Genomic DNA, 27,096 nt, shown 5'->3' on the forward strand with positions numbered 1-27,096 from the left:
CGAGGGCAGGGCTCCCCAGGAATGCTGGGCAGGATGCCGAGTGGTGCCACCACCCTTTCTCCTAATGGGACCCCGTCTTGCTGGGATGGAAGAAGCCATGTGAGAAAAAAAAAATGCTGTTTAATGCAGAGCCTTGAGGCCAGAGCAGGCTGGGAATGGTGTCCATGTGTCTGTACATCCGAGGGAAAGCATGACCCCATCTCCCAGCAGTGGCGTTCATCTGCCTCTGTGCAGCCCCTGAGCAACACATCCTGGCTCCTACCTCCCTGTAGGGACAAGAGGAATAAGGGGGAGCTCAGTATCCCTGGAGCTGGTGGGGCACCAGAAAAGGAGTGTCCCAACAAAGGGGGGCACAGACCCCTGGTCCCATGTCCAGCCTGCTCCCCTGACCCCAGTGTGCAGACCTTTGCAAGCAGTGGGATGTGGGAACAGGGCCCCCAGCGTCCCTCCACTGCGAGGGATGACAGCACCCACAGCCCCCAGTGTGCCCCACCATGTGCCTCGTTACCCTCCACCAGGAGCCGCGCGGTGGAACGATCATCAAAGGCATCGCAGGTGTATGAGTCCTCATCCTCGGGGCCCACGCGGTGGATGATGAGCGTGCGGTAACAGTCCAGGTTGCAGATCTCGTACTTGTCACCGGCAAAGATTTCAGTGTCCCCACGGAGCCAGCGCACCCGGCCCCGGGCGTGGGATACTGTGCACTCCAGCGTCGCCTTGTGCCGTGCCAGCACAGTCTTGTCCCGCAGTGGCTTCACGATCCGGATGGGCAGCGCTGGCAGGTGGGGGAGAACTGTTGGCATCGCTGAGGGAGCGGTGTCCCAAGGGGATCCCACGTGTCAGCCCTAGCACATCCCGTCTCCCAGCACCAGTACCTTCCACCTGCAGGCTGGCCTCTGAGCCAGCCATCCCAGCAGTGAAGCGGATGAATCCCGCATCCTCGGGGCACACACCGCAGAGTAGCAGGAAATGCCGGGTACCTGGTGGGGAGAGCCTGGCTCAAGGGAACAGTGATAGGCACCCAAAGCAGGTTTGGGGCAGGGATCCCCCCACTTAGTCCACACGAACTTGTATTGCTTGAATTCACCCCCTCCCAGTCCCAAATTGGGCGCAGAGGTGCCAGCCCAAGACGGGAGGGGGTGCGATGCCTGGCAGCAGCCTTGCACCCCCACCTTCTTGCCGTATCTTCACTGTGCTGGAGACCTTGATTTTCTCCCCCTCCCGGAACCACTCGCCCTTCACATCCTCATGCGACACCTCGCAGGTGAAGACGGCGTTGTCACCCTCCCGCACGCAGGCATCCTGCAGGTCCTTCATGATGCAGACCTGGCGCTCTGCGGGCAAGAGGCAGGGTGCTAGGGCAGCCAAGGACAAGGGAGAGCAGGTGGCACAAGGTTTGGGGGTGCGCCTGTTTCCAGGAAGGGGGGTGGCTGTACCCTGGACGTGCAGCGTGGCGGAGGCCTGGCAGTCGCCTGCATCGCAGGTGTAGGCACCAGCGTCAGCCAGCTCGCAGCGGCTCAGCTGCAGGACACGGCGCCGACCCACGGAGTAGATGCGGCAGCGGGGCCCTGGCCGCAGTTCCTGCCCGTCCTGCCCAGGGAGTGCGTGCTCAGGGGTGCAAGGCAGCACCCGGCTGCTTCACAGCCCCCATCCCCTGCCTGCAGCTCCAGCAGGGAGGGCAGTGGCCAGGGGGTGAAGCAGGGAGGACACAGCTGGGTGCTGCTGGAAGGGATCTAGGCAAACCCTCACCTTGAACCACTTCACCTCCACACTGGGGCGAGACAGCTCACACTCGAAGCTGGCAACCCCCATCTCCGTGACTCCCATATCCTGTGGGACCCTCACCATAGTGACTGGAGGCTCTGAGGAGAGAGGATACAAGGAGGCAAGGTTTGATAGGGGAAAGACATGAGCTTGAGGATGTGGAGACAGGGAGCTGTTCCCAGGGTGAGGGTGGCATTTGGTGGGACACCACCATGGGCAAGGACTCATCACCGGTGTCCCAGCTGGGTCTTGGCTCAGACCCTGGCCACACACTCCCCGGTGACTGTACCCCGCACAAGCAGACGGGCGCTGCAGCGTAGAGTGTCAGCTGTGAAGGTGATGGTGCCCGAGTCCTGCAGTGCCAACCCCTCCAGCGTCAGGCTGTGTCCGCAGCCCGTGGCGCTGATTCGGCATGTGCCACTGGGCTTCACTCGGATGCCATCCCGCGTCCAGACCCCGGGCACACCGGGGTGAGACAGCTCCAGGTGGAAGGTGGCCGTTTCCTTCTCAAAGGTCTCCACATCTGTCAGCGGCATCCGGATCGACACCTTCTGAGCTGCAAGGGACTTGTGTCCATGAGCGAGTGTCTGCTTCACCCCAGTGACCCTGGCTCCCCAGTCTGTTCTTGCTGGACTGATCCCCTAAATCCATCCCTTTTTCCCAGGTGCCACCCCTGCCCATCCCTGGCCCGTACGCTCACCTCTCTGCTTGACCACCACTTCCAGCCAAGTACCAGCCCTGCCCACTCTTCCTCCTTCAGCCTGCAGCATCCTTGCAGCAGGCTGGTGCTGCCCCCATCCCATTTTCCATCCCTGTCCCCGCTGTGGTACTCACGCTCCACACAGAGCCTGGCCTGCGTGCGGTCGTGCAGGCTCTCACAGCGGTAGGTGCCACGGTCGGCATGGCCAAGGCAGCGGATAGTGAGGGTGCGCCGGTGTCCTGACTCCTGCATCTGGTACTTGCTGCTCGGCTGGAGAAGGACACCCTGCTTCAGCCACTGCACCTCGGCAGCCTCGTGGCTCACCTCCACCTCCAGGCACACGTCCCCCTGCTCCTCTGCCACCACGTCTCGCAGCTTCTGTACGAACAGCACCTGTGCCTCTGCACAGCCCACGCAGCAGGTCAGCATCCAGCCCCAGAGTTGTGCCCTGGGCTGTGCCCCAGCCAGCTCCGTCCCTCTCACCTTGCACGCTCAGCCGAGCCATGCTCACCAGCCCTTCAGCGTTGGCCGTCACAGTGCCCGCATCAGCCGGCTGGCACTGCCGGAGGGTGAGGCTGTGGCACAGCCCACTCCTCGTCACCAGCAGCCGCTCGCCGGGAAACACAGGCTGGCCGTTCAGCTGCCAGGTCACGGCCACATCCTCTGGTGACACCAGGCACTTGAAGGTGGCATCCTCCCCCTCCAGCACTGTCAGGCTCTTCAGCTCTGTGATGATCTCCACTACCCTGGGGACTACAGCTGGGGCATCAGAGCATGGCACCAGGGATCCCCTGTCCTGTAGAGCTGCTGAGCATCCCTGCACCTCCCACCATCACCATGACCAGCTTTCCCACTGCACCCATGGCACAGGGGTCCCTGGGGTGATAGCCAAACGCAGTTCACGGCTCACCCTGCACTGTCAGCGTTGCCAGCGTCCGGTCATCGTTGGACTCGCAGCAGTACTCGCCGGCATCCTCAGGCTCCACGCGGCTCAGGACCAATGAACGCTCTCGCCCCTCCGCCATCATCTGCCAGCGTGGGCCGGGCACCAGTGCCTGCCCATCCTTCCGCCACAGCACGTCGCCCCGTGCCTTGCAGAGCTCACACCACAGCACCACCCGCTCACCCTGCCGCGCACGCACATCCGACAACCCGCGCAGGAACTTCACCTGCAGCTCTGCGTGGCCAAACCCCCCATGTCAGTACCAGCTGCTGCAGGGGTTCCCTGGGCACCCCCACCACCCCCTTGCCACCCACCTCGGACGCTCACGTCGAACTGCATCTGGTCGTTGGAGGAGAGGCAGGTGTAGATGCCGGCATCCTCCTTGGCTACGTTGTGGAGGACTAGGCTGTGCACGCGGCCATCCCGCCGCAGCTCGCAGCGCTCACTGGCCACCACCGCCTGCTGTGGGCCCAGCCAGGTGACATCAGCTCGCTCCATGGACACGATGGCGGAGAGCACAGTGCTGCCACCCTCCAGCACCAACAGCTTCTCCAGCTCCTCCCTCTTGTTCACGAACAGCACAGGTGCCTCTGTGCCAGGGGAGTGCCGGGCTCAGATATGCCCCTGCCAGCAGCACTGGCATGGGATGGGGCATGAGGCATCCCAGTGCTGGGCAGGGGACCTCTCCTGTCCCCGGCATGGGTGAGGGACGCCTCCAGGCTCACCTTTCACGTGCAGAGTGAAATGCACCTCATCATCACCAGCATCGCAGAGGAAGATGCCACTGTCACCCAGCTCCACTTGCTTGATGGTGAGGCTGCGTGCGGGGCCCTCGCTGCACACCAGCAGCCGCCCACCCGAACACAGCATCTGTCCGTCTTTCTGCCACTGTGCTGCTGCTGTCTCCGGGAACAGCCGGGCCACCAGCGTCACACTGTCCCCCTCCAGCACCTCCAGTGGGCTCTGTGCTGGGGGTGCAAGGGACAAGGCAGGGTTCAGGGGTGTCCCTGCAGTGTGGGACAGGGCTGGGATGGGACAGCTGTGAGCAGAGGGGCAGCAATGCCCAGGGTGAGTCACCATGGGGCAGGGGGGTTGTGAGGCTGATGGCGGTCATGGTGCATATCCAGCCGTAGGATGCTGTGAGCAGCTGGGGGTTGCTGTGGGGCTGGCTGGAGGTCACAGTGGGACTTGCTAGGGGTCCTGGTGGGGCAGACATGCAGGCTGGCGGGGTCTGACAGCTCAGTCTCCTTGGGGAAGGGGTTCCAGGCAGACACAGTGGCTGAGCCTATTGCTCCTGCATCCCTACCTGCACAGGCAGCTCAGGTGCCAGGTTGGGACCATCAATTTCAGTGTCCCCCCATCCTGAGTGCCTTGCTGGGGATCTGGGACACCTGTCTGAACCAGGCTCTCTTCCACCCTGCCCAGCTCTCCTTCTCCAGATGATAAGGGTCCAGGCTGAGCTCAGCCCTTGGCAGCTGAAGCAGGAGGAGTGGCGCCTGGGAGCTGGCCAAGGCTAAATTTAACCAGCCCCTGGCTGGGGGAGACGGGAGGAATGCACCTCACCACGACCCTGACATGTCCTTTTCTGACCAACAGCTCCTGAGAGACGGGGGACAGGGCTCCCACCCGCCCCTGCCATGCTGCTGCCCCAGCCTCTGCCGTCAGCAGGGTCACAGAGGCATCTCCTCCCCTCGCCCAAGACTGCAGCATGATCCCACTGTGCTGGGGGTGCCCAGGGCGCTGAGCTCCTGCAGGCTCACCCGACACCTCCACGCTCGTCACCATACGGTCACTGGCAGCATCGCAGATGTAGCACCCCGAGTCACCAGACTGCACCCCATGGATGGTGAGCTGCCGCCGCACCCCGTGGGCCTCCATCTGTATCCGCTCACCCGCCTGCACCTCCTGGCCATCCCGGAGCCAGCGCACGGTGGCATCAGGCCGGGAGAGCTCACAAGCCAGCACCAGGTCCTCCCCAGCCACCAGACAGCGATGCTCCATGGCACCTGTGCTGCCCACGATGGTCACCGGTGGCTCTGGGACTGGAGAGATGGGCTGTCACCATGGGAGCAGCAGCCTATGCTGGGTGCTGCAATGGCCAGATCCTGTCTGGATCCCCTCTGGCTGCACCTGGGCAGTGCAGGGGTTTCCAAAGAGCCCTCACGTGGGTGGAGCTGGCTCCCTGTGTCCCCCCACCAGCCTTGCCACGGTCTCTGCCACCCAGCCCAGCCCCACACCAGCCTGGCAGCAGTCGGGACACACCTTGGTCCTCACCTCCCTGGCCACTCCATCCAGGATGTCCCACTCACCTTCCACAGTGACAAAGAAGATGATGCTGTCGTTGCCGGTGTCACAGAGATACTCCCCTTTGTCCCTGCCCGTGGCGCCCAGGATGACGAGCGAGCGGCGTGCCCCGTCCTCCTCCAGCCGCACGTGCCCTGTGTCCTGTAACTTCTCCCCATCCTTGTACCACTTCACCTCTCCGTGAGCGTGTGAGAGCTGCACCTCCAGCACCAGGTCCTCCATGGACTGGCAATGCCGTTGGATCGGCAGGATGTCCTTCTCCAGGATCCTGACCAGCGGATCTGCAGCACCCAGCACCAACAGAGCTGAGGTCTCTGGGGTCTGTGCAGACATCAACCTCTGCCAGGCTCTCCCCTAGGTTCTTGCTCACCCAGCACTTGGACGGTGAAGGCAATTGTGTCATCTGCAGCATCGCAGATGTATTTTCCGGAGTCTTCAGCTCTGGCCATGGGAATGAGCAGGCGGCGGTGGGCACCCTCCTCCTCTAACACCAGGCTGCCTCCAGCCTCCAGCCTGACACCCGCCTTGGACCAGCACACAGGTGCATCCACATGGGACAGCTCACAGTCCAGTGTCACCGTCTCCCCTGGGGACACCGTCACGATGGGAGGAGGCCTGAGAGGCTGCAGGATCCTCACTGGTGGCTCTGCGAGGATGACATGGCTGTGATGCGAAGCAGCATGGGGACAACATGGCCCCAGGGACACCTCTGCTGCCAGCCCCAGGCAAGCTTCTGAACTGGGTGCCCCAGGGGGTGGGCACCCACCAGCTTCATCACCATGGAGGAGCCAGTCCCCCTCACCCAGGCTGAGAAAGACCCCACAACGGGAGCCTCATCAGCATCTCCCTGCTCCCAGGTCCCTGCTGACCTGACACCTGGACATCAAAAGAGACGGCCTCATCCTTGCTTTCGCAGATGTACTCGCCCGCATCCTCAGCACTGCTCCTGGGGATGAGGAGGCAGCGCCAGGCACCCTCTGCCAGCAGCAGCAGGTTGTCAGTCTCATCCACCTCCAGCCCGTCCTTGAACCAGCGTACAGGAGCACCTGGCACAGAGAGCTCGCAACGCAGCTCCACGCACCCCGGCGCCTGCACTGGCAGCTCCAGCGAGCGCTGTGGAGGCTGCAGGATCCGCACTGGTGGCTCTGCCAGGGACATGAAGGAAGGGTGTGAGACCTGCTCTCCACACCACACCTGGCTCTGCTGTCCCTACTTACTGTCACCTGCATCCCTGTCCCCATGGGGCTGCATGGATGCTACAGCCTCTTCCCCCAGTGCAAAGGGGCAGGAGCTGTTGGAGGGCATGAGCATTTGGGTGCATGGTGCCAGCCCAGCATATCTGGAGGGGGGGGCCCACCTGGCCCTGGGTGATGCAGCCACATCCCCACCTCTGCGATGCTGAGGGCAGGACACAGGGCTGGGGACCCTATGGCACAGAGCCAGGACAGAGCTGCCCTTCCCGGGACATTCCTGCTGTGTCACCAACCTGCCACCGAGACATGGAATGAGACAGATGTATCCCCAGTGTCACAGATGAACTCCCCTGTGTCCTGCGGCCGGGCACAGCGCAGCACCAGCTGGCACCGCGGCCCCTCCTGCTCCAGCACCAGGCTCTCTCCTGCCTTCACCTCCTCCCCATCCTTGTACCAGCGCACTGGGGCTGCCGGGCGGGACAGCTGGCACCACAGCTCCACACGCTGTCCGGCCACATAGGTGTGAGGAGCCGCCTCGTTAGAGCCTATGATCCTCACTGGTGCCTCTGCCGGGGGACACACAGAAGGTACTCAGCCGTGGTGGTGGGTGAGTCTTGCAGGAGGATAGGCACCCTCTGGGCAGCTCACCGCTCACGGTCACCCTGAAGCTGATGGCATCATCCCCGGCATCACAGGTGTACACCCCCGAGTCAGACAGGGTGGCTGTGGCAATGTGCAGCCTCCGCGAGCATCCCTCTGAGTGGATGGCTTGGACCTCAGTTGGGACCATGGCCTTGCCATCCTTCAGCCAGCAGGTGGGGGCATCTGGTGGGGTCACCTGACACTCCAGTGACACAGGCAGCCCTTCCAGCACCTCCTTGAGCTGCTCTGCCTCAGGCACTGGGGCAATGTGGACCTGCGGGGCTGAGCAGGTCAAAAACCTGTGTCACTCGGCCTCCATCCTACCTGCCCTGGGGCCAGCAGCCAGGAGCATCTCAGCCCTGCAGTGCTGGCAGATGAAAGGCAAAGGAGCACCAGGGCTGGGGTGCGAGGTGGCAAAATCCACAGGCAGGCAGCGTGGCTGTGCCCTGGGGTGTGGAGGGACAGAACAGCACAGGGCTCTGGGAGGAGATGGAGCAGCTGACCTGCCCCTGTCCACATCCCCGTCCAGCCCAGGGGCATGGGAAGGAGCCACTCATGAGGAGGTGAGAGGCAGCTGAGATGCTGCAGCTACCAGTGGGTTAGCAGTGTGAGCAGGGAGTTGAGCAGAATGATAAAGGCAGAGGGCTGTAGCTATGCATTGCACTCACCTGCCACAGTGATGGTGTAGAACACAGAGTCCCCGCCAGCATCGCAGACAAACTCCCCTGTGTCCTGCGGCCGGGCACAGGGCAGCACCAGCCGGCACCGCGGCCCCTCCTGCTCCAGCACCAGGCTCTCTCCTGCCTCTACCTCCTCCCCATCCTTGTACCAGCACACTGGGGCTGCCGGGCGGGACAGCTGGCACCACAGCTCCACACGCTGCCCGGCCACATAGGTGTGAGGAGCCTCCTCATTGGAGCTGACAATCCTCACCGGTGCTTCTGCTGGGGAGAGATGTGTGGTTCAGCCGGGATGTGAAGACCAGAGAAGGCAGTGGTGGCCATTGCAGCTGTCTGTGGAGCAATGGCTCCACTGGCTTGTTGATTTTAAGGCTGAAAGGCACCACCTCATCTGCATCCCACACAGCACAAGTGGAGCCCTGCCTGGTGCTCCCTCTGCTCCTCACCCATCACACCTGACAGGAGCATCTGGCTTCCAGCCTGGCTGTAAGTCACTGTCGTGTAAGCCACTGACTTCCACAGTACCTGCCCTGCTCTGTCTTAGGAGGGAGCTGAGTGATGCAGAGGTGGGATACAGGTGGGCAAGCTCCTCATTAGCGAGCCCCAAGCACTGCTAATTGCTGTATGTGTTCCCAGCACCAGCCCCTGCTGCTGCCCTGCAGGGGGGGGGGGCCCGCCTCTCTACCTGTCTCCCCAATTAGGAGGCTGCTGGGTGGACACCTCCCGGCTGGAGCTTCTGTGTCAGCTCGGCCTTGGCATTTGCTCTCACTGCGGTTCAGGCATGTGGCTCGCTTGCAGCCAACATCCCCATCCCTCCAGCTCAGCAGGATCTGGCACACCGTGCCAGATAACAGAGCTTGCTAAACACCATCCTTAGTGGGTTACATACAAAATGTGTGCCACTGCTCACATCTCCCTGATGACTTGAGTCGGATCTTTAAAGCCAGAGGGGCTCCCAGTACAAGCATGAGGTGAGAAGCCCTCCTCTCTCCTGGGAAAAGGTCAGGATGTGGCCCTCACCTGCAGCAGCCAACACCATCTGTCCGTCCATGTGCATTGCAATGGGCTGTAGCTGGCCCAGGCTGTACCATGGTGCTCAGTCAGCTCACGGCTCTGGGCAGGCACAGGGCACAATGACACCAGTGCATGCTGGCAGCCAAGCAGCAACCTGCCCTTCCCACGGCCCGCAGCTGCCCCACGCTGGGTGTCCGGGCTGCGAACTTCCCAGACAGTGTCTGGCCATGATGCCCAGGCTCAGCAGTGCATCGCAGCCCTGCAGCGCACAAGAGGGGCATGGCGCCGGTTTGCAGCATTCAACCTGCCCCATGCTGAGCTTGCATCCGCCTGGCTCCCTGATCAAACGCTCAGCAGCTGCCTGTCTCCCTGGACCTGCTAAAAGCAATCACGTCGCTGAAGTGCAGCTGGAGATGTTGAGCAGCACCAAAGCAAGGCATGGCAATGTGCCAGCCCTTGGGGGGCAGCACTGCTCTGGCCCAAGCCCCACTGTTGTCTCCAAGGGCGCCCCAGCACCCGGCAGCTGCTGGAAAACCCAGAGCTGCGCAGGGGTGGCCAGGCTTGAGACAGGCAGGATCCATGCCACAGCAGCCCCTGGGCGATGGCTGGGATGCCTCGGGGAAACCCAAGCGTGCCACAGCAGCACTGACAGCAGCAGCCGGCCCGGCACTCCTGCCAGAGGGGTGTCAGCCTGAGCCTCCTGGCACCCACACTGAGCCCTCCTGGTGACACCAATGCCCAAATCCTGATTGAGCTGGGCCAGCCTCTCTAAGACCCTTCCATCTAAGTTGTGCAAAGCTGCTCAGCCAAAAGGCTGAGCTTCAGCAGATGGTGTTTCCCCTCCCGCTCCAGGGAAGCCGGGCTCTCCATGTCCTGCACCCCCGCAGGGTGGATGATGCTCCTGCCTCTGCCCAGAGCACACGCTGCCTGTCCTTCCTGCTGGCCATTTTGCCTTTATCACACTAAAACACACCTTTCTTCACCCTGCCCAGCAACTCTCCTCACTCATTCCATTTCCACTCCTACATTCTCTGCCATCAGCTTCATCACTTTGCCACGTATTAACACCATAGAGCCGTTTTACCTCTGCACTCACAGGGCCTTCTAACTGGGCTTTAGCTCTGCTCCCAGTCACCTTCCTGTGATTGAGGCACTGTGGGTTTTGGGGCCTGCAAGGGGAAGTCTTTCACTCATTTTCAGCTTTCATTATCCTCTGCTAGTCAGCGATGCCAGCAGCCGCTCAAAAGCTGGGGCAGCCATGTGGGACAGCATCCCTTGCTCACACCCAGCAAACACCAACCGATTGTCAGTGTCCAGGCAACAACTAATTTCCAGGCTAGCAATTAACACTGTCCATCAGAGAGATGTTTGACCACAAGTCACCCCATGCCAGGTGCTCACACCCACTATTTTTAGGAACTCAGAGGAGGGCTTGTTTACCGGCCATGGGAGAGGTCTGGCAAACACCCCAGTGTGGGGACGATGGGTGCCAGCCCTTGGGCAACTGAGCATTTTGGCCTGGCAGAGCAAGCTGTCCCCTTTGCCAGCAGTCTGGTGGTTTTGCACACCAGAGTTGCCACAAAGACCCTGCCTGCCTGACCTGCTGGTCAGGACCCAGCATGAGCATCTCTGACGAGCAACCCCAACCCCAGGGCAGCAAGAGACAGTGACACCCTGCACCCCCAAAGAAAGCCCCCCTCCCAAGATATGACTCCACCAGCACATCTGCATTGCACCCACCTGCCACGGTGATGGTGTAGAACACAGAGTCCCCGCCAGCGTCACAGACAAACTCCCCTGTGTCCTGCGGCCGGGCACAGGGCAGCACCAGCCGGCACTGCGGCCCCTCCTGCTCCAGCACCAGGTCCTCTCCTGCCTCCACCTCCTCCCCATCCTTGTACCAGCGCACTGGGGCTGCCGGGCGGGACAGCTGGCACCACAGCTCCACACGCTGCCCAGCCACATAGGTGTGAGGAGCCTCCTCGTTGGAGCTGACGATCCTCACTGGTGCCTCTGCCAGGGATCACACGGGGCTCAGCATGGACACCCAACTGACTTTCAGCTCCCATCATGGGAGCAAGAAGAGGGGTAGGACCACTGTCAGGAGGTGGGGTTCAGGCTCCCACCTGTAGTCCCCAGCTCACCAGTGATGGTCACCGTGAAGCTCATGGCATCATCCCCAGCGTCACAGGTGTACGTGCCTGTGTCCGAGGGACCGGCTGAGCGGAGGAGCAGCCTCCTCACACAGCCCTCTGCCTGCACTGCAATAATGTCATCCAGAGGCACGGCCTTGCCATCCTTCAACCAGCAGACTGGGGTGTCTGCGGGGGACACCTGGCACTCCAGCAACACAGGTAGCCCCGCTGGCACCTCCCGGAGCTGCTCGGCCTCAGGTACTGGGGCGATGCGGACCTGTGGGGCTGATAGACATGGCAGAGGGATGAGAAGCATCCTCCAGCATGAGCGCCCCTGCTGCTCTTCTCCTGGCAGGACCCCATTGCAAGCCCCCTGCTCACCTTGCACATGCAGGGTGGCTGAGTCCCGCACAGCACCGGACATGAAGGTGACCTGTGTCCCACTGTCAGCCAGCCGTGCTCCCCGGATCAGCAGTGAGTGCTCTGTCCCGTGGCACCGCACACTGCACCGGCCTCCTGCCTCCTCCTCCTCCTGGCCCAGCCTAGCGCCGTTCAGGAACCAGGCACCGTGCACCGCGACCGACAGCTCCAGGGAGAACTGCGCATCCTCACCATCCCGCACCCACGCATCCTGCAGCCCTCTCTCCAGGCGAGCTACCGGGGCTGGAGCACAGCTGGACTCAGCCCCGGCAGCACCAGCGAGCAGCGTGCCATGGCCCAACATCCCAACTGCCCCCAGTGGAGAGCCGGGTCCCAGAGGAATGTCCCCAGCTTGGGACCCTCACCCAGATGCACAGAGCCGGGGAACTCCACAGGGCTGCTCCTGCCGTGCTCGTTGGTGGCGCAGACGCGGAAGCAGTAGTCGGCCTCACGGGGCACGCTGTCGCCCAGCACCCGCACCCGGCCGGGCAGGTCAGTGGCAAGGCACTGCACCCACTCGCCCCCTGCCGCCTCCCGTCGCTCCAGCAGGTAGCGGCTGGGGGGGCGGTGGTGGGCATCGGGCGCGGGGCACCATGTCAGCAGGGCCACGTTGCTCTCTGCCACGCTCATCTTGGCTGCCACCGGTGCGCTTGGGGGGTCATGCTTCACACCTGCAAGTCACAGCCTGTGTTGCCTGCTTGGGGATGGCAGCAAGGCTCCCATTGGGGTGGCAGAAGGGATGAGTGGGGCTACACAGCCTGTTTCTCTCAGGCTCCTCTCTCTGATGGAGAGGATGGTCTTGCTCCTGTGTACCACAGTGCTGGTTACAGGGGTTTGTGAGTGCCAATGAAGCTGGGTCCCTGGACCCCTGCTCAAAGCCTCCTTCCCCAGGAAGCCACTGCAGCATCACATCCACAGCATAGTGGGTGCCCACCCCATCTCTTCCCCATGTCACCTACTGTGAATGGGCAGGATGGAGGACACAGGGTGCCTCCAAGCCTGGGGCTTACACTTCACTCGGAGCTGGGAGGACGTCTGCGACTCCCCGACAGTGAAGGAAATGGTGCCTGCATCCTGGCGGGTCACATGCACCAGCACCAGGAGGTGCATCCTGCCAAAGCTCTTCAGCACGATGCGGGGTGATTCCCGCAGTTGCAGCCCATCCTGGCTCCAGCAGATCCCCTCCAATGCCTCCCGTGTCTCCACGCAGAAAACTGCGTTCTCCCCCTCCATCACATCCAGCTTCCGTGGCAGCCGCTTCGTAATCACCCCTATAGGAAGAGATGAGTGAGGGCTGGGGAGTGATGCTGGGGGGTGGGCTGGGCTCCCCTGGGACAGAGGAGGAGATCAAGGAGGGGCAGCATCAGGCACCACAGCCAAAAGATGTGAAGGCAGATGCAGGGAGTGGTGGAGAGCCTGGCAAGGAGGCGGATAGCAAGGCAAAGCCTGCCCCCCACCTCGAACGGAGACCTCAGCAATGCTGCGCCCTTTGTCCTTCATCTGGCAGAGATAGATGCCATCATCATCGGTGCGGACGTCACGGATGGTCAGGCGCCGCAGCACACCTCGCTCCTCCATCACGTACTTGTGGCTGGGATGCAGCTCCCTGTCCTCCAGGTACCAGGCAGTGGGGATGGTCTCCAGCGGCACCTGGCACTCCAGCACGGCATCCTCCCGCTCCGCCACCTCCACATCTGCCAGCTGCACCTGGAACCGCAGCCGGTGCTCTGCCGCCAGGAGAGACAGGCACTGAGGGCGCAGGGGGCACTGCACCCCCAGCAGCCCTTAGCTCTAGGTGTTTCCAGCTCACAAACAGCGTTGAGCCCTTGGCCCTTCTCTGCCCCTCTCTTTGGCCTGTGTGGGACAGGCACTGCTCCCAGGAAGCACATCCTCCAAAGTGAGGGGAGCTAGGGCACAGGCTGGGGGGATCCAGCAATGCCCCCACATCTATCAGCAAGTTTTGTGGGACACAGAAGCATGCACACCAGCACGCCATGGCAGGCGGCTCGGCAGAGGACAGAAGCAGGGTGCCGGCGGGGAATGCACCAGATGCCGGGTCACCCCAGCGGCAGGCTGTCCCCAGCTGTCAGGGCGACGCTGTGGGACGGGGCTGCAGCTAGTGCAGACGCCTGGAGCCATGCCCTGCAGGGCTGCCTGCCAAAACCGCTCGGCGCTTCCAGGGGAATTTGTCACAGAGTTACTGTCCTCTGTCCCTGCTGTCGGCTGGATACCCACAGCCCTCCAGGGATGCCACCTCTCTGCTCACAAGGAGTGAGGGGCACAGAGGAAGACACAGCTCCCCGCCCATAGCTCTGTCCAGAGGAGTGTGGGGTAACCCCTAGCTGCACAGGGAAGGAGAGTGCCCAGGGGTGCTGGGCTCACACACAAGCCACCCCTGCCAGATGAAAATCCCTGGACACCTGCAGGACCCAGCCACCCCCAGCAGCACTGGGGCATGCTCCTACCTTTCACCTGGAGCTGCACTGCACTGAGGGTTTGGCCAGCAGTGTTGGATGCGGTGCAGACGTACAGACCCTGGTCCTGGGGTTTGCAGTACAGCACCTTGAGGATGAAGTAGCCTTCTCGGTCCTCGTAGACAAGGTGCCTGCGGCTGGGGGTGAGGGGCTCCCCATCTTTCTGCCAGATGATCTCTGGCTTGGGTTTGCCGGTGACATAGCAGCGAAACTTGGCATGCTTCCCTGCGCTCACAGCAAACGTCTTGGCCCCTGGCTCTCTGGCTGGCACCACACCGTTGGGCACCCATGACTCTGGTCCCTCACGCTGCCCAGCTGTGTGCCGCCGCCGCCTCCGCTGCTGCCGCTCCACCACCAGCTGGGGCCCGTCAGTGGGGGAGCCATTGGGGAGCCCATCAGGCGGTGCTCGGGGTTCAACCAGGAGCACGGCAGCAGCCAGGGCCTCCTGGGAGCCGCTGCGTGCCCTGCAAACATACACCCCCGCATCTGGTGGCCGGGCACCAAACAGCCTGAGGAAGTGCCAGTCCTCTGGCTCCTGCCCCACTGCGAAGTGGCTGCTCTCAAAGAGGTCAGACAGCTTGTGCCCGTCCTTCTCCCACTCCAGCACCGGGCAGGGCTGCCCAGACACCCGGCAGGTGAACATCACATCCTCCCCACGGCACACCCGAGTGGATGAGGGGGTGACAAGGAAGGCAGGTGCCTCATCACCTGAGCATCGATCCTCCTCCTGGAGCTCTCCCGCCTTCACTTTGAGAGTGGCAGCAGCATAGGTCTCTCCAACACTGTTCCTGGCCTTGCAGACATAGAGCCCACTGTCCTGGGGGGTGGCATGGGACACCAGCAGGCTGTACAGGTTTCCCTTGGCCTCCATGTGGAAATGGCCTGAGGGCTCGATTGGGTTCTTGTCTTTCTCCCAGAGGATGCTTGGCTGGGGGTCACCTGTGATCTGGCAGCTCAGGACTGCGTTGGCACCACTTTGCACCGTGAATGCACGTGGATAGGCCAGGAACCTGGGGGCTCCCCCAAACCCCTCCATCACCACTGCCTTGGGGTCAGGGCAGGGAGCTGGTTGAAGCAGCAGTGGGGATCATCAGCCTGGGAGGATTCACAGACCGACCAGGGTGGGGGCTCAGGCTTCAGCAAAGAGAGCAGCATGGAGCACCGTCAGGAGAGATCTGCACCCAGAGCAAAGCCCCCAGCACCGAGTCCACACTGCAGGAGCATCACTCTCACTCTGAGCACCCCAGCCCCACTGAATATGCTCCTGCCTCAGCCCAAATCACTCATTTCCCAGCCCAGTGGTAACAGAAGAGGTGACAAAAAGCAGCTCTTTGCATCCCGAGGGATCAGCGCACCCACAGCCCAGGCTGCCTGCCCAGGGTCACAGAGGGGAGAGGGGCCCCTGCCTAGATAGGGAGTGCAGGCAGCTGCTCGCTGGGTTTGAGGGTTGGGGGATGAGTGAGGGATGTGGGTTGACAGAGGCAGGACGGCCCCAGCTTGCCCCTTCCCCACCCGCAGGGCATTCCTGCAGTATCGGGTGGTGGCAGAGCCGCATTCCTGCAGCATCTGGGCTGGCTCAGCAGGCAGGTGCTGATATGGGGCTGTCGCAGGCAGGAGCCACCCAGCCGGATCCAGGCACTGCTTCCCAGGCTCAGAAGGGCAAGGGAGTGGGGGATCCCCCTGTGCCCAGCAGTCACCCATGGGGTTATGCCCTGAAGCAGGGGTCCACTGGTAGCAGGTCACCTTCCAGACTGTGGTCCCACAGGCAGGATCCAGCCCTTGGGTACTCAAAGTCGAGAATCATTAGACCCAGAGGGGCAGAGGGCAGGCTGGGCAAATGGGTCCTGCTTTTGAAGAGATCTGCCTCCACCACCAGCACCATGGGTAACCATGCCCACAGTCATGGGCTAGAGTACGGCAGGGTGCCCTGTGCCCCCCAGCGTGAGTGCACCCCTGGCTCTGCACACACTGTGGCTGGGGCTGGTACAGAGGTGTTGGCCTCCCTCAGGCAGGACAGGGGGCAGAGAAACCGAAATACTCCCTGGACGAGCCACAGGGGACAATGGGAGAGGACCAGTCCCTGAGGAGTGGCAGGGACCCAGGGCAGCTTCACCTCCCAGACCCCTACTCCAGAAAGGTGCATCCATTCAGAGCCACCTCACCAGCCACACTCCTCAGACCCACGGGCCACCCCACGGCAGCTCCCACAGACCCACACAACCCTGATGGCTCGGCCACCCTGCTGCCCCCCTAAGCTGCCCCCTTCCCTCATTGCCCTGCCCCATTTGGCCCCAAACCCCAGTCCTGTGCCCCATGCACACATACCTCACTCTGCTGCCTCTCTTCAGTGTCTCCCACTACCAGCACCAGCTCCCGCTGCTTCCCCCAGCTCTGTTCCTGGGTGTCAGCATGCAGGGACCAAACGTTACAAATGCCTGCAGCTGCTGTCCCCAAAAATACCCTCTGATGACACACTGGGTTGATAAGACTGAGCCTGCTCCATTCAGCACCCCGCCAGCATGGGGCTGGCCTATGTATAGCAGCCTGATGGGACAGACCCCCAGCCCAGAGCAGGCAGGCAGTGCTCCACCTCCGAGTCCCACTGTCTCTCCGAGTGAGTCCTGGTGTGCTGCAAACCCAGCCGTGCCTCCATGCCGTGTCAGATGGCAGCAGGAGGCAATACGCTGTGTGGGGTGCATGGCGGGGTGCACAGTCTGGCACGCATGGTGTAGGGTGGGACACCAGGCTGCAGTGGGATGAGACACGCTATGCAGGACATGCTGCATGGGGTGGGATGTGCCGCACTGGGTGCTGCACAGGATGGAATGTGCCACTCAGGCCACACTGTATGGGATGCTGGGAGGCAGGAGGGGTGGTGGGGGTGGAGAGGCTGCCCACCACCCCCTGGGCAGGCAGGGCTGTTGGGTAGGGGACACCTGGCACTGTCCCCACAGGCCATGATGCACTGGGTCCCCTCACAGCATGTGTCCTTCCTGCAAGTCCTGCCCCAGAAGCCATCCAGCAGCCATCCAGTCCAAAGGGCAGCACGGGATGCATCTCCTGGAGGTGCTCTGGGGTCTCCAGCTGTCCTGGCTCTTCCTCACCTCTTCCATCTCACCCTGACGCTGGCTCAGCCTTCCACAGCCCCAGGCAGCACTGGGGCCTCTTGCCATCCCTATTTCACGACCCCAGGACCTCATCAGGCTCCTGGCTGCCCTGCAGATGCCACATTTTGCCCAGCCGAGCCTGCCCTCCCCAGCTCCCCCTTCTCATGGTCTGGTTCCCCTGTGAAGTTGGGGCATCCCAGCCATGCCTGGCATGAGAGTGTCCCCCCCACCCTGGGGCTTCTCAGGGTTCTGGACTCCGTCAGGTCCCTGCCCTGATATCCCTGCTGTGCAGAGCCACTGCCACCTCTCACTATCCCCTCAGAAGCCTCAGATCTGCAGCACTTCCAGCCAGGGAGTACGCAGCACCACCTGCAAAGCTCACCCAGGGTGTCCCCTTCATCCCTGACAGCACAGGAAAGCTTTCCCAGCAGCACACTGCCTGCAGCCCAGCGTCCCCTGCCCCACACACCCACTGCCCCAGCAGCATCCCCCCCTGCACCCCCCTACCCGGGCGCCATCCCCCCCCCAGATCACACTGTCCTTGCAGTCCTTGCATTCCAGACGTCTCAGCGCTTTCACTGCCCAGAGATAATATTCACAGCGAGCAGACGTTTGCGTCAGTGTCAGATAGGTCTCAATGCCACCCTGCCCCAGGGGGAGTACAGCGGGCAGACGGGCTGGGCAGGCAGGCAGGCACCCGCAGCAGAGCACCCCAAATCACCGGCCCACCGTGCACCCCACGATCATGCTGCTCCTCCTGCACCTGCTGCCTGCCATGCTGCCCACTGCCGCCCTGGCCAGCTGCACCGGGGCTGGTGCTGACCGACAGCTCATCCTGGCCAAGGTACGGGCTCGAGTGCTGGAGCATCTGAGCCCCCCACTTCTCCAGGAGAAGCCCCAGAAGGAAGCAAGGAGGGTGCATCGGAGAGATGTCCTCAAAAATGATGAAGTCGAGCCCGAGGAGCTGGAGGACACCTCCCAGGTGATCCTCTTCCCTTCCACAGGTGAGAATACCCTGGTGAGATGGAGAGGGCAGAGGGGTGAAGGAGGGTGGGCGTTTGAACAGTGGGGATGCAGTGGGATGGAGAGACTGCTGTGGGGATCTGCAGGAAAAGAGCAAGAGGGTATGCCAAGCTGGGGTGCAGGCATGGGCAAGATGTGGTGGAAAACCAGGAGGTGGAAAGGGATGGCAGGCGGGCACAGGCAGAGCAGCCCATGACGCAGGCAGGGAGAGGGGCAGGCAGCACAAAGGGGTGCCAAGAGGCTGGGGATCAGCTGGTCCAGATGGCATGCAGTGAGATACAGAGGGCTGAGGAGAAGGCAGGGTGGGATAGGGTGGGATGCTAGGGAATGGGGCAGGATGCTGGGAAATGGGATGGGATAATAAGGGACAGGGCAGGATGACCAGCTAAGGAGCAAGACACTGTGGGATGGGGCAGGATGCTGGGGATTGGGGGCAGCAGTAATGGACCAGTCTGGGGCACAGCGGGGCTCAGCCACAGGGCACAGTGCAGTGGCTGCTGCATAGCACCAGGCATTGGCTTCCCTGCACCGTGCTGCAGCCCGCACCGGCAGCCGGGTGCCCCACCAGCACCCCAGGGACCCTCTGCAACATCCCACCTCCAACCAGGCATAGGGGACCCTCCCCGGGTTTGGGCACATGCCTGAGCATTTTTTTCACCCCACAGATGTGCCCTGCGAGCCCACGCAGCCAGACAAGCTGCTGGAGGAAGAAGGGATTTTCACCTACCTCTTCCAGCCCTCAGCGCACACCCTGAGCCGTGCAGTGACCTCTGCCCAGCTCTGGTTTTACACCGGCCCCTCAGCCACCCCCAACCACTCAGCCCCCGACGTGCTGACCCTGTCGCTGCAGGGCCGTGTGCCGGTGGCAGCCACAACAGTGCAAACACCTGAGCACTGGACAGTGTTCCACTTCGCCCCAGCACTGTTACCCCAGCTCTCGCAGCCGCTCTTTGTGCTCCTGGTGCGCTGCCCTGGCTGCCCCTGCCTGGCCGAGGGGGATAAGATGCCCTTCTTGGTGGTCACCACCCGAGCCAAGGGTACCGAGAGGACGCGTCGCTCGGCCATGCCCTGGTCCCCAGCTGCCCTGAGCCTGCTGCAGCGCCCATCCGAGGATCTGGCCGCCCACACCAACTGCCGCCGGGCTTCCCTCAACATCTCCTTCGAGGAGCTGGGCTGGGACAAGTGGATCGTGCATCCCAGCAGCTTTGTTTTCCACTACTGCCACGGAAGCTGCGCTGAGGGCCACGGGCTGAGTCACCGTCTGGGCGTGCAGCTCTGCTGCGCCGCCCTGCCCGGCACCATGCGCTCCCTGCGCGTCCGCACCACTTCTGACGGTGGGTACTCCTTCAAGTATGAGACAGTGCCCAACATCCTGGCCCAGGACTGCACCTGTGTCTAGGGCATCCTGCAGCCCGACCCCAGACCGTGATCCTACCCAAGAGTCGCTCACCCAGGGGACTACCCGCCCCACACCACAGAGACCAGAGGGATCTTGCAGGGAGGTTTGGGCTGCACCACCCTACCCTGTACAAGCCAGTTTCAGGCTGCCCCAGGTACATTCACATCGCCAGACCTGCCCAACAGCCGTCCCAGCCTGGAGCAAACCAGGTCACGGTGGGGCTTGGAAAGGCACAGCACTGACCCCCTGCCGAAGCCAGCCTGCTGTCTGCAACCAGCTTAGCCCATTTTTCTCCACCAGTTCCATCTGAGCAGTTTCCCTGCCCCACAAAAAAAAGACTGGAGTCCCACGCCTGCTGCAGAGTACAACAGCCTCCCCATGTTACTGAGCTGGGCCAGGCTGCCGCGGCAGGATCAGGACGTGCCAGGGTGAAGCCATGGCAGGGCCTCACGCCAATGCCGGGGCCGGTGGCACATGCAGCACCGCGAGCGAGCCCTCTCCTGGCAGCACAGCCTGTTCGGAAGCTCAACAGGGTGAGTGAAATAAATCTGTTCCCTTTACCAAAACAGCCTGGAAATGCCAGCTTGCATCAGAGGCAGCCACAGAGGCCGGAGGCAGTTGTGCGGTGGTATATGAGCTTCCCAGGGGGCTTTTGGCTGGAGGAGGGAGAGCAAGGGCGAATTCTGAGAGAGGGATCCGGCTTCAACCAGGGGTCCCTTAGAGGGGGCTGGGGTGTGCTGGCCAAAACCAGCATGGCAGGGCTAGGTTTGATCCAGCCACGAGGCAGGGGAGCGCAGGGCAGGGGAGCGCAGGGCAGGGGAGCGCAGGGCAGGGGAGCGCAGGGCAGGGGAGCACCCCTGCTGCTCCCAGCTGTAGCAGGACAGGGAGGCACCGGCGTGGCAGCGGGATGGGGAGGCACAGGGAAGCTCCTCACAGGGCCCCCCACTGGGGACAGGACCGTGCAGGAAGGTGACTGAAGCAATCCTGCTTCACCATGCCCAGGGAAGCTTCCCCAGCTCCGCTGCAGCCGCCTCCGCACGGCAGGAACGACTGAGTCAACCCGGGCCGAGCAGGGAGGTCCCAAGCAGGCGAGCGCTGCCTGCCCCAGCCCATCTGCGCAGAATTCCCTTCCCACCCCTTCCTCCCAAACGACCGGATGCAGCAGTTCAGTACAAAACGTCTCCAGTCTTTACTAATATAGATATTAAAAAAAAAAAAAGAACTAAAACCAGAGTGACAATCATCATTTCCGAGTAAAAAACAACGCTACAAAAGTCCCCATGTGGCCCTGGCTGAGATGATGAGAAATGCCCCGCTGGTTCCCAGCCAAGCCTGGCTCGGGGTGCTGTGTCTCCCTGCCATGGGACCATGGTCCGGCCCCACACTGGGGGTCCTGGCCCCACAGCCAAAGTGGGAGGGGATGGGCTTTGGTCCAGTGCAGCCGGCCGGGAGCAGGGCAGAGGCAGTGGGAAGGGCAGAAGGACAGCCCTTGCTCTTTGCACAGACATTCCCCAGCAGCCCAGCCCTGCGGCTCACAACCCTGCGCCAGGACGCTGTGCAGCACGGCCCCCTGGCCGCATCAGCACCTTCTGGCAGCAGCCACACCAGGATCCCCTGTCCCTCCCTTTCTAGTCCTCACAGTCTTCTCTGCCTCAAGCACAATGCCATACCAACACCCTGCCCCATGGTTCAGGCTGGCCAGCCAGACTCCCATGGTGTGGGGCAATACCGGCATCACTGGTGCAGCCCATGCATCCCCCGCACCAGCTGGTGCATCAGCGGGTGACAAGTGGGTGCGGAGGGCACGGGAAGGCACGAGCAGAAGACACTTGTGTGGGAGGGTGGAACAGGAGACCGGGGGACACAGACCCAGAGCAGGGGTCGGGAGCAGATTATAAAAATGCCAGGGTGCACACACTAACAAGTTTATAAAAATGTACAAAAATAAGATATTCCCTTTGTGAAAATTAAGTAGGAATGTCCCCAAAGCCCCCATCCCTGTTGCTACCCACAGGGACAGGGCTGCCCAGTCAGCCCCGACAGACAGGCACATGTCACTCTCCGTCCCACGCTCCTGGCAGACTGCCTGTCCCACGGTGGCAGTGGCAGTCACTCCAGCAGACACCGCTGTCATCCCTGGTGGCACTCACAGCCCTGCGGGGAGCAAGAGGCATGTTAGCACCTGCCCTGGGGGAAATGGTGACTCCTCCCTGGGGGAGCCCAAGGGCAGCACCCCATGCCCTCACCCCAGAGGGGCAGATCCGTCCCCTTCCCCAGCTCACCTGTGGTCCTCTCACAGGCAGTGGTCCCCTTCTCATGGGCGAGGTTGAGGCGGTTCTGCTCAGCGGCGATGCCGTTGGCCTCGGGGCTGCTGCTGCGGGCAGGGCTGGGGGGCCGCAGGGGGGGCTGCAGGTGGAAGGCCACCTCCAGGTGCTCCTGGGCCAGGCGCAGGTGCTCGCGCAACCGGTCCAGCTCGTGTGCTGGGGGAGCCCCAGCCAGGGTGAAGCGCCCCACGGCCGCCTGTGCCAGGCTCTCCTGGTAGTCCAGCTTGTCTGATGGCAGCAGGGCTCGTGGCGGCTCCTTCTTCAGAGAGTGGTAGGTGGGGGGTGCGCTGGGGGCTTTCTTGGGGTACTGTGGTGCAGGGCTGCTGCCGGGCGGGAGTGAGGAGCTGTCGTGCTGGCTCAGGGCATCGCGGATGCGCCCCACGCCAAGGTGCACCAGCTCGCAGAGGTTAAGGAAGAGGCAGAGCCCACTGACAGCATACATGATGAGGAGGAAGATGGTCTTCTCGGTGGGACGGGAGACAAAGCAGTCGACAGTGTGCGGGCAGGGGCTGCGGCTGCAGACATAGGAGGGGCTCACCTCGAAGCGGTACAGGAGGTACTGCCCAAAGAGGAAAGCTATCTCCAGCACTGAGCGGCACAGCAGGTGCAAGACATAGGCACGCATCAGCCCATCCTGCTTGATGCGGCGCCGGCCATCATGCTTCTCTCCACTCTCTGGGCTCTTCTCCTTCTCCACCTCGATCTCCTCAAAGATCATGGGGTCTTCTTCGTTATCATCCTCTGCCTCCTCGTAGTCCCGCCCGGCTCCCCGGCGCACCACCGGCATGCGTGCCCGCCGGGCTGCCGGTGCCCGGCGCCGTGAGGACTCAGGCATGCGAGCAATGCGGTGCACGGCAAAGCCCAGGTAGAGCACAGACGGCGTGGCCACCATAATGATCTGGAAGATCCAGAAGCGGACGTGGGATAGTGGGGCAAAGGCATCATAGCAGACGTTCTCACAGCCAGGCTGCTGCGTGTTGCAGACAAACTTGCTCTGCTCATCATAGTAGATGGACTCGCCCCCCACAGCTGTCAGCACAATGCGGAAGACGATGAGGACGGTCAGCCAGATCTTGCCCACAAAGGTTGAGTGGTTGTTGATCTCCTCCAGGAGCCGTGTCAGGAAACTCCAGCTCATCCTGGCCAGGCAGCTGGCTCAAATCCTGCAGGGAAGGGGAAGGCAATCAGGCACTGAGCAAACCCGTGTGCACCTCACTGGGCCCTCCCAAAGCACCAGTTGCCATCCCATCCCATTCCTGCTCCTCTCCCCTTCTCAACACCAGCGTCCCTTCCCTTATGCACCAGACTCACAAACACAGCACCCATCCCTCCAAAACTGCATTCCCCACCCAGTGTCTCCTCCCCACACTCCTGCCTACATCCTGCTCCCACCCTGCCGCCAGCCAGGTGGGCAGAGGGGACCTGGAGAGCAGAGGAAGGGTTGGGATGTTCACCCATCCCCTGTAAGACACATCTAGGGGAAGAGTTAGCACAGTCACAGCCAAGGTAAACACAGCAGCACGGGGCAGCACCAGCTGGGGATTGTGAGGGGACAGGCAGGGGACAGACACAGCTACCTCCACCCCTGGTGCTGCAGCACCCATCTGCCACCTGGTGCTGGGTGGGCCACCAGCCAGCACTACACCCTGTGCCAGCACCCACACCCTCCCATGGGGGTCCACGAGCCCCTGAAGGAAGGCAACATACGGGCAACACAGTAGGGTGCCAGCCACACCTCTGGCCTGTTGCAGCTGCCAGCCCTGAGCCCCAGACAAGGGGTGATCCCCCAAACAATGTTCCCCTCCAGATGCCTGCAAGACAGGTCCTCTGCACTCCGCAGGGCTCTCCCTTAAGGGCTGGCAGAGATGCTGCATCACTCTGCCCCACCAAATCACTGTGCTGTGCCCTCCCTCCTGCAAGACTCCAAGCCCTACACCCCGAAGCCCACGGTGGCTGGTGCTCAGAGCACCCCGCAGCCCGATGACAAGGGCTGGTGCGGGGAGCAGAGCAGGAGAGCAATGGCAAGGGGCAACCAAGGAATTGCACAAAGTCCTGCCGAAGCAGCTGACATCAGAGGTCAGGGAGGAAATTACAAGGGCTGTGCTGCCATTCCCAGCCAAAGGAGACGATGCAAGAGGAGAAACCCCACTGCCACCCCCAGCTTCAGCAGCTTGCTCACGAGATGATGCAAGGGCAGTGGGTGGCAGGGCTGCCTGGGGCACGCAGAGGCGATGTGTCCCCACAGAACCCCCAGCTCCCCCCACGCCTCGCCTGCTCTCCGGCCAGCCGCGTCCCATCACCTCCGGCCAAGGCATGTCCCTGCGGACAACAGCTCCTGCTGCACTCATGCCACTATTGTCCAGAATAAGATGATTTTTTTGGCTTAGCTCAGCCTTCCTCCCAAGTAACCACGCCAAAACAGATAAGCCCCTCCAGCAAAAGCACTCACACCTGGGACATGCTTTGGCTGATGGCTTGGTGCTCAGCGGAGCCTGCTGAGCTGCAGGAGGTGGCACGAGCTGGCACCACGGACACAAACCCATCCCATCAGGGCCACCATCCTCCAGTGGTCAAGCACCCTGAGAGGTCTTGCTGCTGCTCTGTCTCCCCAGTGGAAGGCCCTCTCTCCAAGGACCCCACAGGAAGGAGGATGCTTTGTGTCTGCTTTTAGCCCTTGCCTGGCAGCAGCACACTGCCCTGGCCTCAGGGTGAGGGGCTGGAGCAGGGGACAAGACAAGAGGACTGGGCAGGAGAGCAGCCCCAGAACTGGCAACCCCGGGGAAAGGGAAAGCTCACACATGAGCTCCGCCAAGGTGGGGTGACAGGGATGGACCACGGCGCAGGTGAGGAGCTGCAGTGGGCATGGCCAACAGTGCAAAGCTCCCCACACCATTTCCCCCTGCCCAGGAGAGGGGCCCCAGGGCAGGTAGCCAGAACCCAGCTCTCTGCCGAGGGGACCAAACCACCCAGCGCCTCCCAGCCACACCGTGAGCCAGCACCATGTGCCTTGGCCAGGCCCTACACCTCTGCCTCCAGCCCTACTGGCCCCCAGTCCCCCTGCCTCGGGCCCCCAGGCTTTTCTGCTCAGCCTGCCCTGCCCAGGGCCCCCTGCACCCCAGTACTGGGCAGCCCCTGTCCTCCCGGGGACCACCGTCCTGCTGACCCCGGCCAGTCCACACTGGAACCCACTGACCCCGCCAGCCTGGGGAACAGCCGCCCCAGCCCCGGTCTTCCCAAGGTTCCCACCCCACCGACTCCAGCCCACCGGGGACCTCCAGCCCTCCGAATCCCAGTCCCCCGATTCCCCCTGCCTGCGGCCCCCAGCCTCCCCAACCGCAGCCCACGCCTGGGGCTCCCACACCCCGCCCTCCCGGGGTACAGACGTCTGCCCCACCTGCCTGTCCCAGCCCCACCGACCCACGCACTCCCGCCGCCTCTGCTTCCCGGCCCCACTCACGGCACGCCGAACGAGCGGCTCCCGCCAGCAGCGGCGGACAAAGCGGTGGGGCGGCGCGCCGCCGCCGCCCGCCGAACAAAGGGGCCCGGGGCCGCCCCGCCCCGCGCCCGCCCGCCGGTGCTCACCGACCGCCCCGCACCGAGCGGCTGCCGCCGCGCTTGGAACGGAGCTGCCGTCCCGCTCCGCCCCGGCCGGGTGACTCAGCCGCCGGGCGGGTCGCTGCCCCCCCGGTCCCGGCCCGGGAGGCCGCGCAGGGCCGCCGGCAGGGGCCGGCCCCGGCTGAAACTCGCCCGAGCATCGTGTCTGTCGGCGACATCAGCCGCGGCAGTCCCCGCTTTCCAGGCAGCGGCCGCAACTCACTCGTTCCCCGGAGGCTGCTTCCAGCCCCTGGGGGCCGGATCTCCCCTTCTGCCCCCGGCGAGCGCGTTGGCTCCGGGCGCCGCCCACCCACCCCGAGGTGCGAAGCTGAAGGTTCGTGCTGGCCGTAGGGAAACGCTGGGTGTGCAGCAGCAGCCCCGGGGACCCTGGCTCAGCCCGCGGTGTGGTCAGGGATGGGCAACACCTTCCAAAAGAGTGCTGGTGAGCCTGGCCACAGCGGGAGAAGAGGGAGCCAGCACTCCGGCCATGAGACTCACCTGCACAATAACCTCCTGTCCTCCACGCCACCAAATTCCTCCTCTCTCAGTGAAGAGAGAGAGGATGGAAGAAAGGTTGAAACTGATAGCACCAGAGAAGAGCTGGCTCTACACACAGTGGGAACGTGTAGCAAAATGTGGCTGTGTGATGGGAATGTGCTTCAAATCTTCTGAAATCTTCTCATGCCCCAGGACCAGGTCCCTGCAGCAGGGCCAGGGCTGAGCATGCAGAACCTCCAGATGTGCCCTTAGAGAGTCACCACTGCTCTTCCTGGGCCACTCTTCCAAGGCCAGAACAGTGGCAGTGGTGGCTTTGAGTCACCACCTTGGAGCTGTGAGCTGTCCCTCTGCCAGAGCACCCTAGCCACTCACTTTCCGCACTGCTAAAATTGGCTTTTGGGGTTTTATTGGGGATGAGTCCCTGTGCTGGACCGATGACGTCCTACACAGAGCATCCTGTTCTTGTTTGGGGACAGGGAGGGACACTGGGCTGCATTGTGCAACCAGAAGAGCCAGGGGGAAGCTGGTGTCTGCGTAAGCTCGTGAAATGCAGCTTCTTCCCACTGAAACACTTGCTCCATCCTGCAGAAGGGTTTCCATGAGCAGGCATGGGTGGGTGCAGCCCCTCCACCCACCTCCTGTGGGGGCAGTACCTGGTGCTGGCTGCAGGAGGGCTGAGGCCAGGTGGCTGGTGCAAGGAGCAGGGAGGGAAGTGTGGCTGCTGCGTCCAGTGTGGGTTTTGGGTTATTCTGGGCCCATAGAGTAAAAACGGCCCTGTTGCTTCCCTAAGTCAGCTACATCAGAAGGAAGAAGAGTTGACCTGGCCATGGAGAAACACTTGCCATGGAATCCCACCCCCACACACATGCAACCTGGCCACAG

The 27,096-nt window shown here is 62.7% G+C and overlaps 3 protein-coding genes across 12 annotated transcripts; 1 reads left to right on the forward strand and 2 right to left on the reverse strand.

Annotated features, from left to right (window-relative positions):
• Positions 1 to 100: 100 nt before the first annotated feature.
• Positions 101 to 17,862, reverse strand: OBSL1 (obscurin like cytoskeletal adaptor 1). 3 transcript variants are annotated; one of them, XM_065069603.1, is made up of 27 exons: positions 16,595 to 17,860; positions 14,261 to 15,403; positions 13,253 to 13,522; positions 12,806 to 13,066; positions 12,161 to 12,466; positions 11,757 to 12,038; positions 11,385 to 11,660; positions 10,981 to 11,253; positions 8,215 to 8,487; positions 7,553 to 7,828; positions 7,198 to 7,470; positions 6,581 to 6,856; positions 6,082 to 6,357; positions 5,717 to 5,992; positions 5,168 to 5,449; positions 4,133 to 4,375; positions 3,722 to 3,997; positions 3,375 to 3,641; positions 2,948 to 3,217; positions 2,599 to 2,865; positions 2,054 to 2,320; positions 1,750 to 1,862; positions 1,437 to 1,590; positions 1,173 to 1,334; positions 876 to 980; positions 509 to 775; positions 101 to 266 (listed from the first exon to the last, which is right to left on the reverse strand). In XM_065069603.1, exons 2-27 carry the CDS (start codon positions 15,303 to 15,305, stop codon positions 259 to 261), a joined length of 7,044 nt encoding a protein of 2,347 aa, XP_064925675.1. In that variant the 5' UTR covers positions 15,306 to 15,403; positions 16,595 to 17,860; the 3' UTR covers positions 101 to 258. The 3 variants fall into 3 exon arrangements, with proteins under 3 accessions (XP_064925675.1, XP_064925674.1, XP_064925676.1); XM_065069602.1 differs by having other exon boundaries at positions 8,215 to 8,490; positions 16,595 to 17,859; XM_065069604.1 differs by lacking the exon at positions 2,054 to 2,320 and having other exon boundaries at positions 8,215 to 8,490; positions 16,595 to 17,862.
• Positions 17,863 to 17,958: 96 nt separating this feature from the next.
• On the forward strand, positions 17,959 to 20,979 carry INHA (inhibin subunit alpha). 2 transcript variants are annotated; one of them, XR_010473833.1, is made up of 3 exons: positions 17,959 to 18,380; positions 19,065 to 20,331; positions 20,801 to 20,979. XR_010473833.1 is itself a non-coding variant. In XM_005498612.3 (2 exons), the coding sequence occupies exons 1-2, from the start codon at positions 18,014 to 18,016 to the stop codon at positions 19,796 to 19,798; spliced, it is 1,101 nt and encodes a 366-aa protein (XP_005498669.3). In that variant the 5' UTR covers positions 17,959 to 18,013; the 3' UTR covers positions 19,799 to 20,364. The 2 variants fall into 2 exon arrangements, 1 of the variants encoding a protein (XP_005498669.3); XM_005498612.3 differs by lacking the exon at positions 20,801 to 20,979 and having other exon boundaries at positions 19,065 to 20,364.
• On the reverse strand, positions 20,964 to 26,583 carry LOC102089095 (gap junction gamma-1 protein-like). 7 transcript variants are annotated; one of them, XM_065069617.1, is made up of 3 exons: positions 26,215 to 26,583; positions 22,081 to 23,285; positions 20,964 to 21,952 (listed from the first exon to the last, which is right to left on the reverse strand). In XM_065069617.1, the coding sequence occupies exons 2-3, from the start codon at positions 23,258 to 23,260 to the stop codon at positions 21,945 to 21,947; spliced, it is 1,188 nt and encodes a 395-aa protein (XP_064925689.1). In that variant the 5' UTR covers positions 23,261 to 23,285; positions 26,215 to 26,583; the 3' UTR covers positions 20,964 to 21,944. The 7 variants fall into 7 exon arrangements, with proteins under 7 accessions (XP_064925689.1, XP_064925695.1, XP_064925693.1 ...); XM_065069623.1 differs by lacking the exon at positions 26,215 to 26,583 and adding an exon at positions 25,940 to 25,990; XM_065069621.1 differs by lacking the exon at positions 26,215 to 26,583 and adding an exon at positions 25,705 to 25,854.
• Positions 26,584 to 27,096: the final 513 nt, after the last annotated feature.

Source organism: Columba livia, chromosome 7 (genome assembly GCF_036013475.1).
Source record: "Columba livia isolate bColLiv1 breed racing homer chromosome 7, bColLiv1.pat.W.v2, whole genome shotgun sequence".
In the NCBI taxonomy this organism is placed as follows: domain Eukaryota; kingdom Metazoa; phylum Chordata; class Aves; order Columbiformes; family Columbidae; genus Columba; species Columba livia.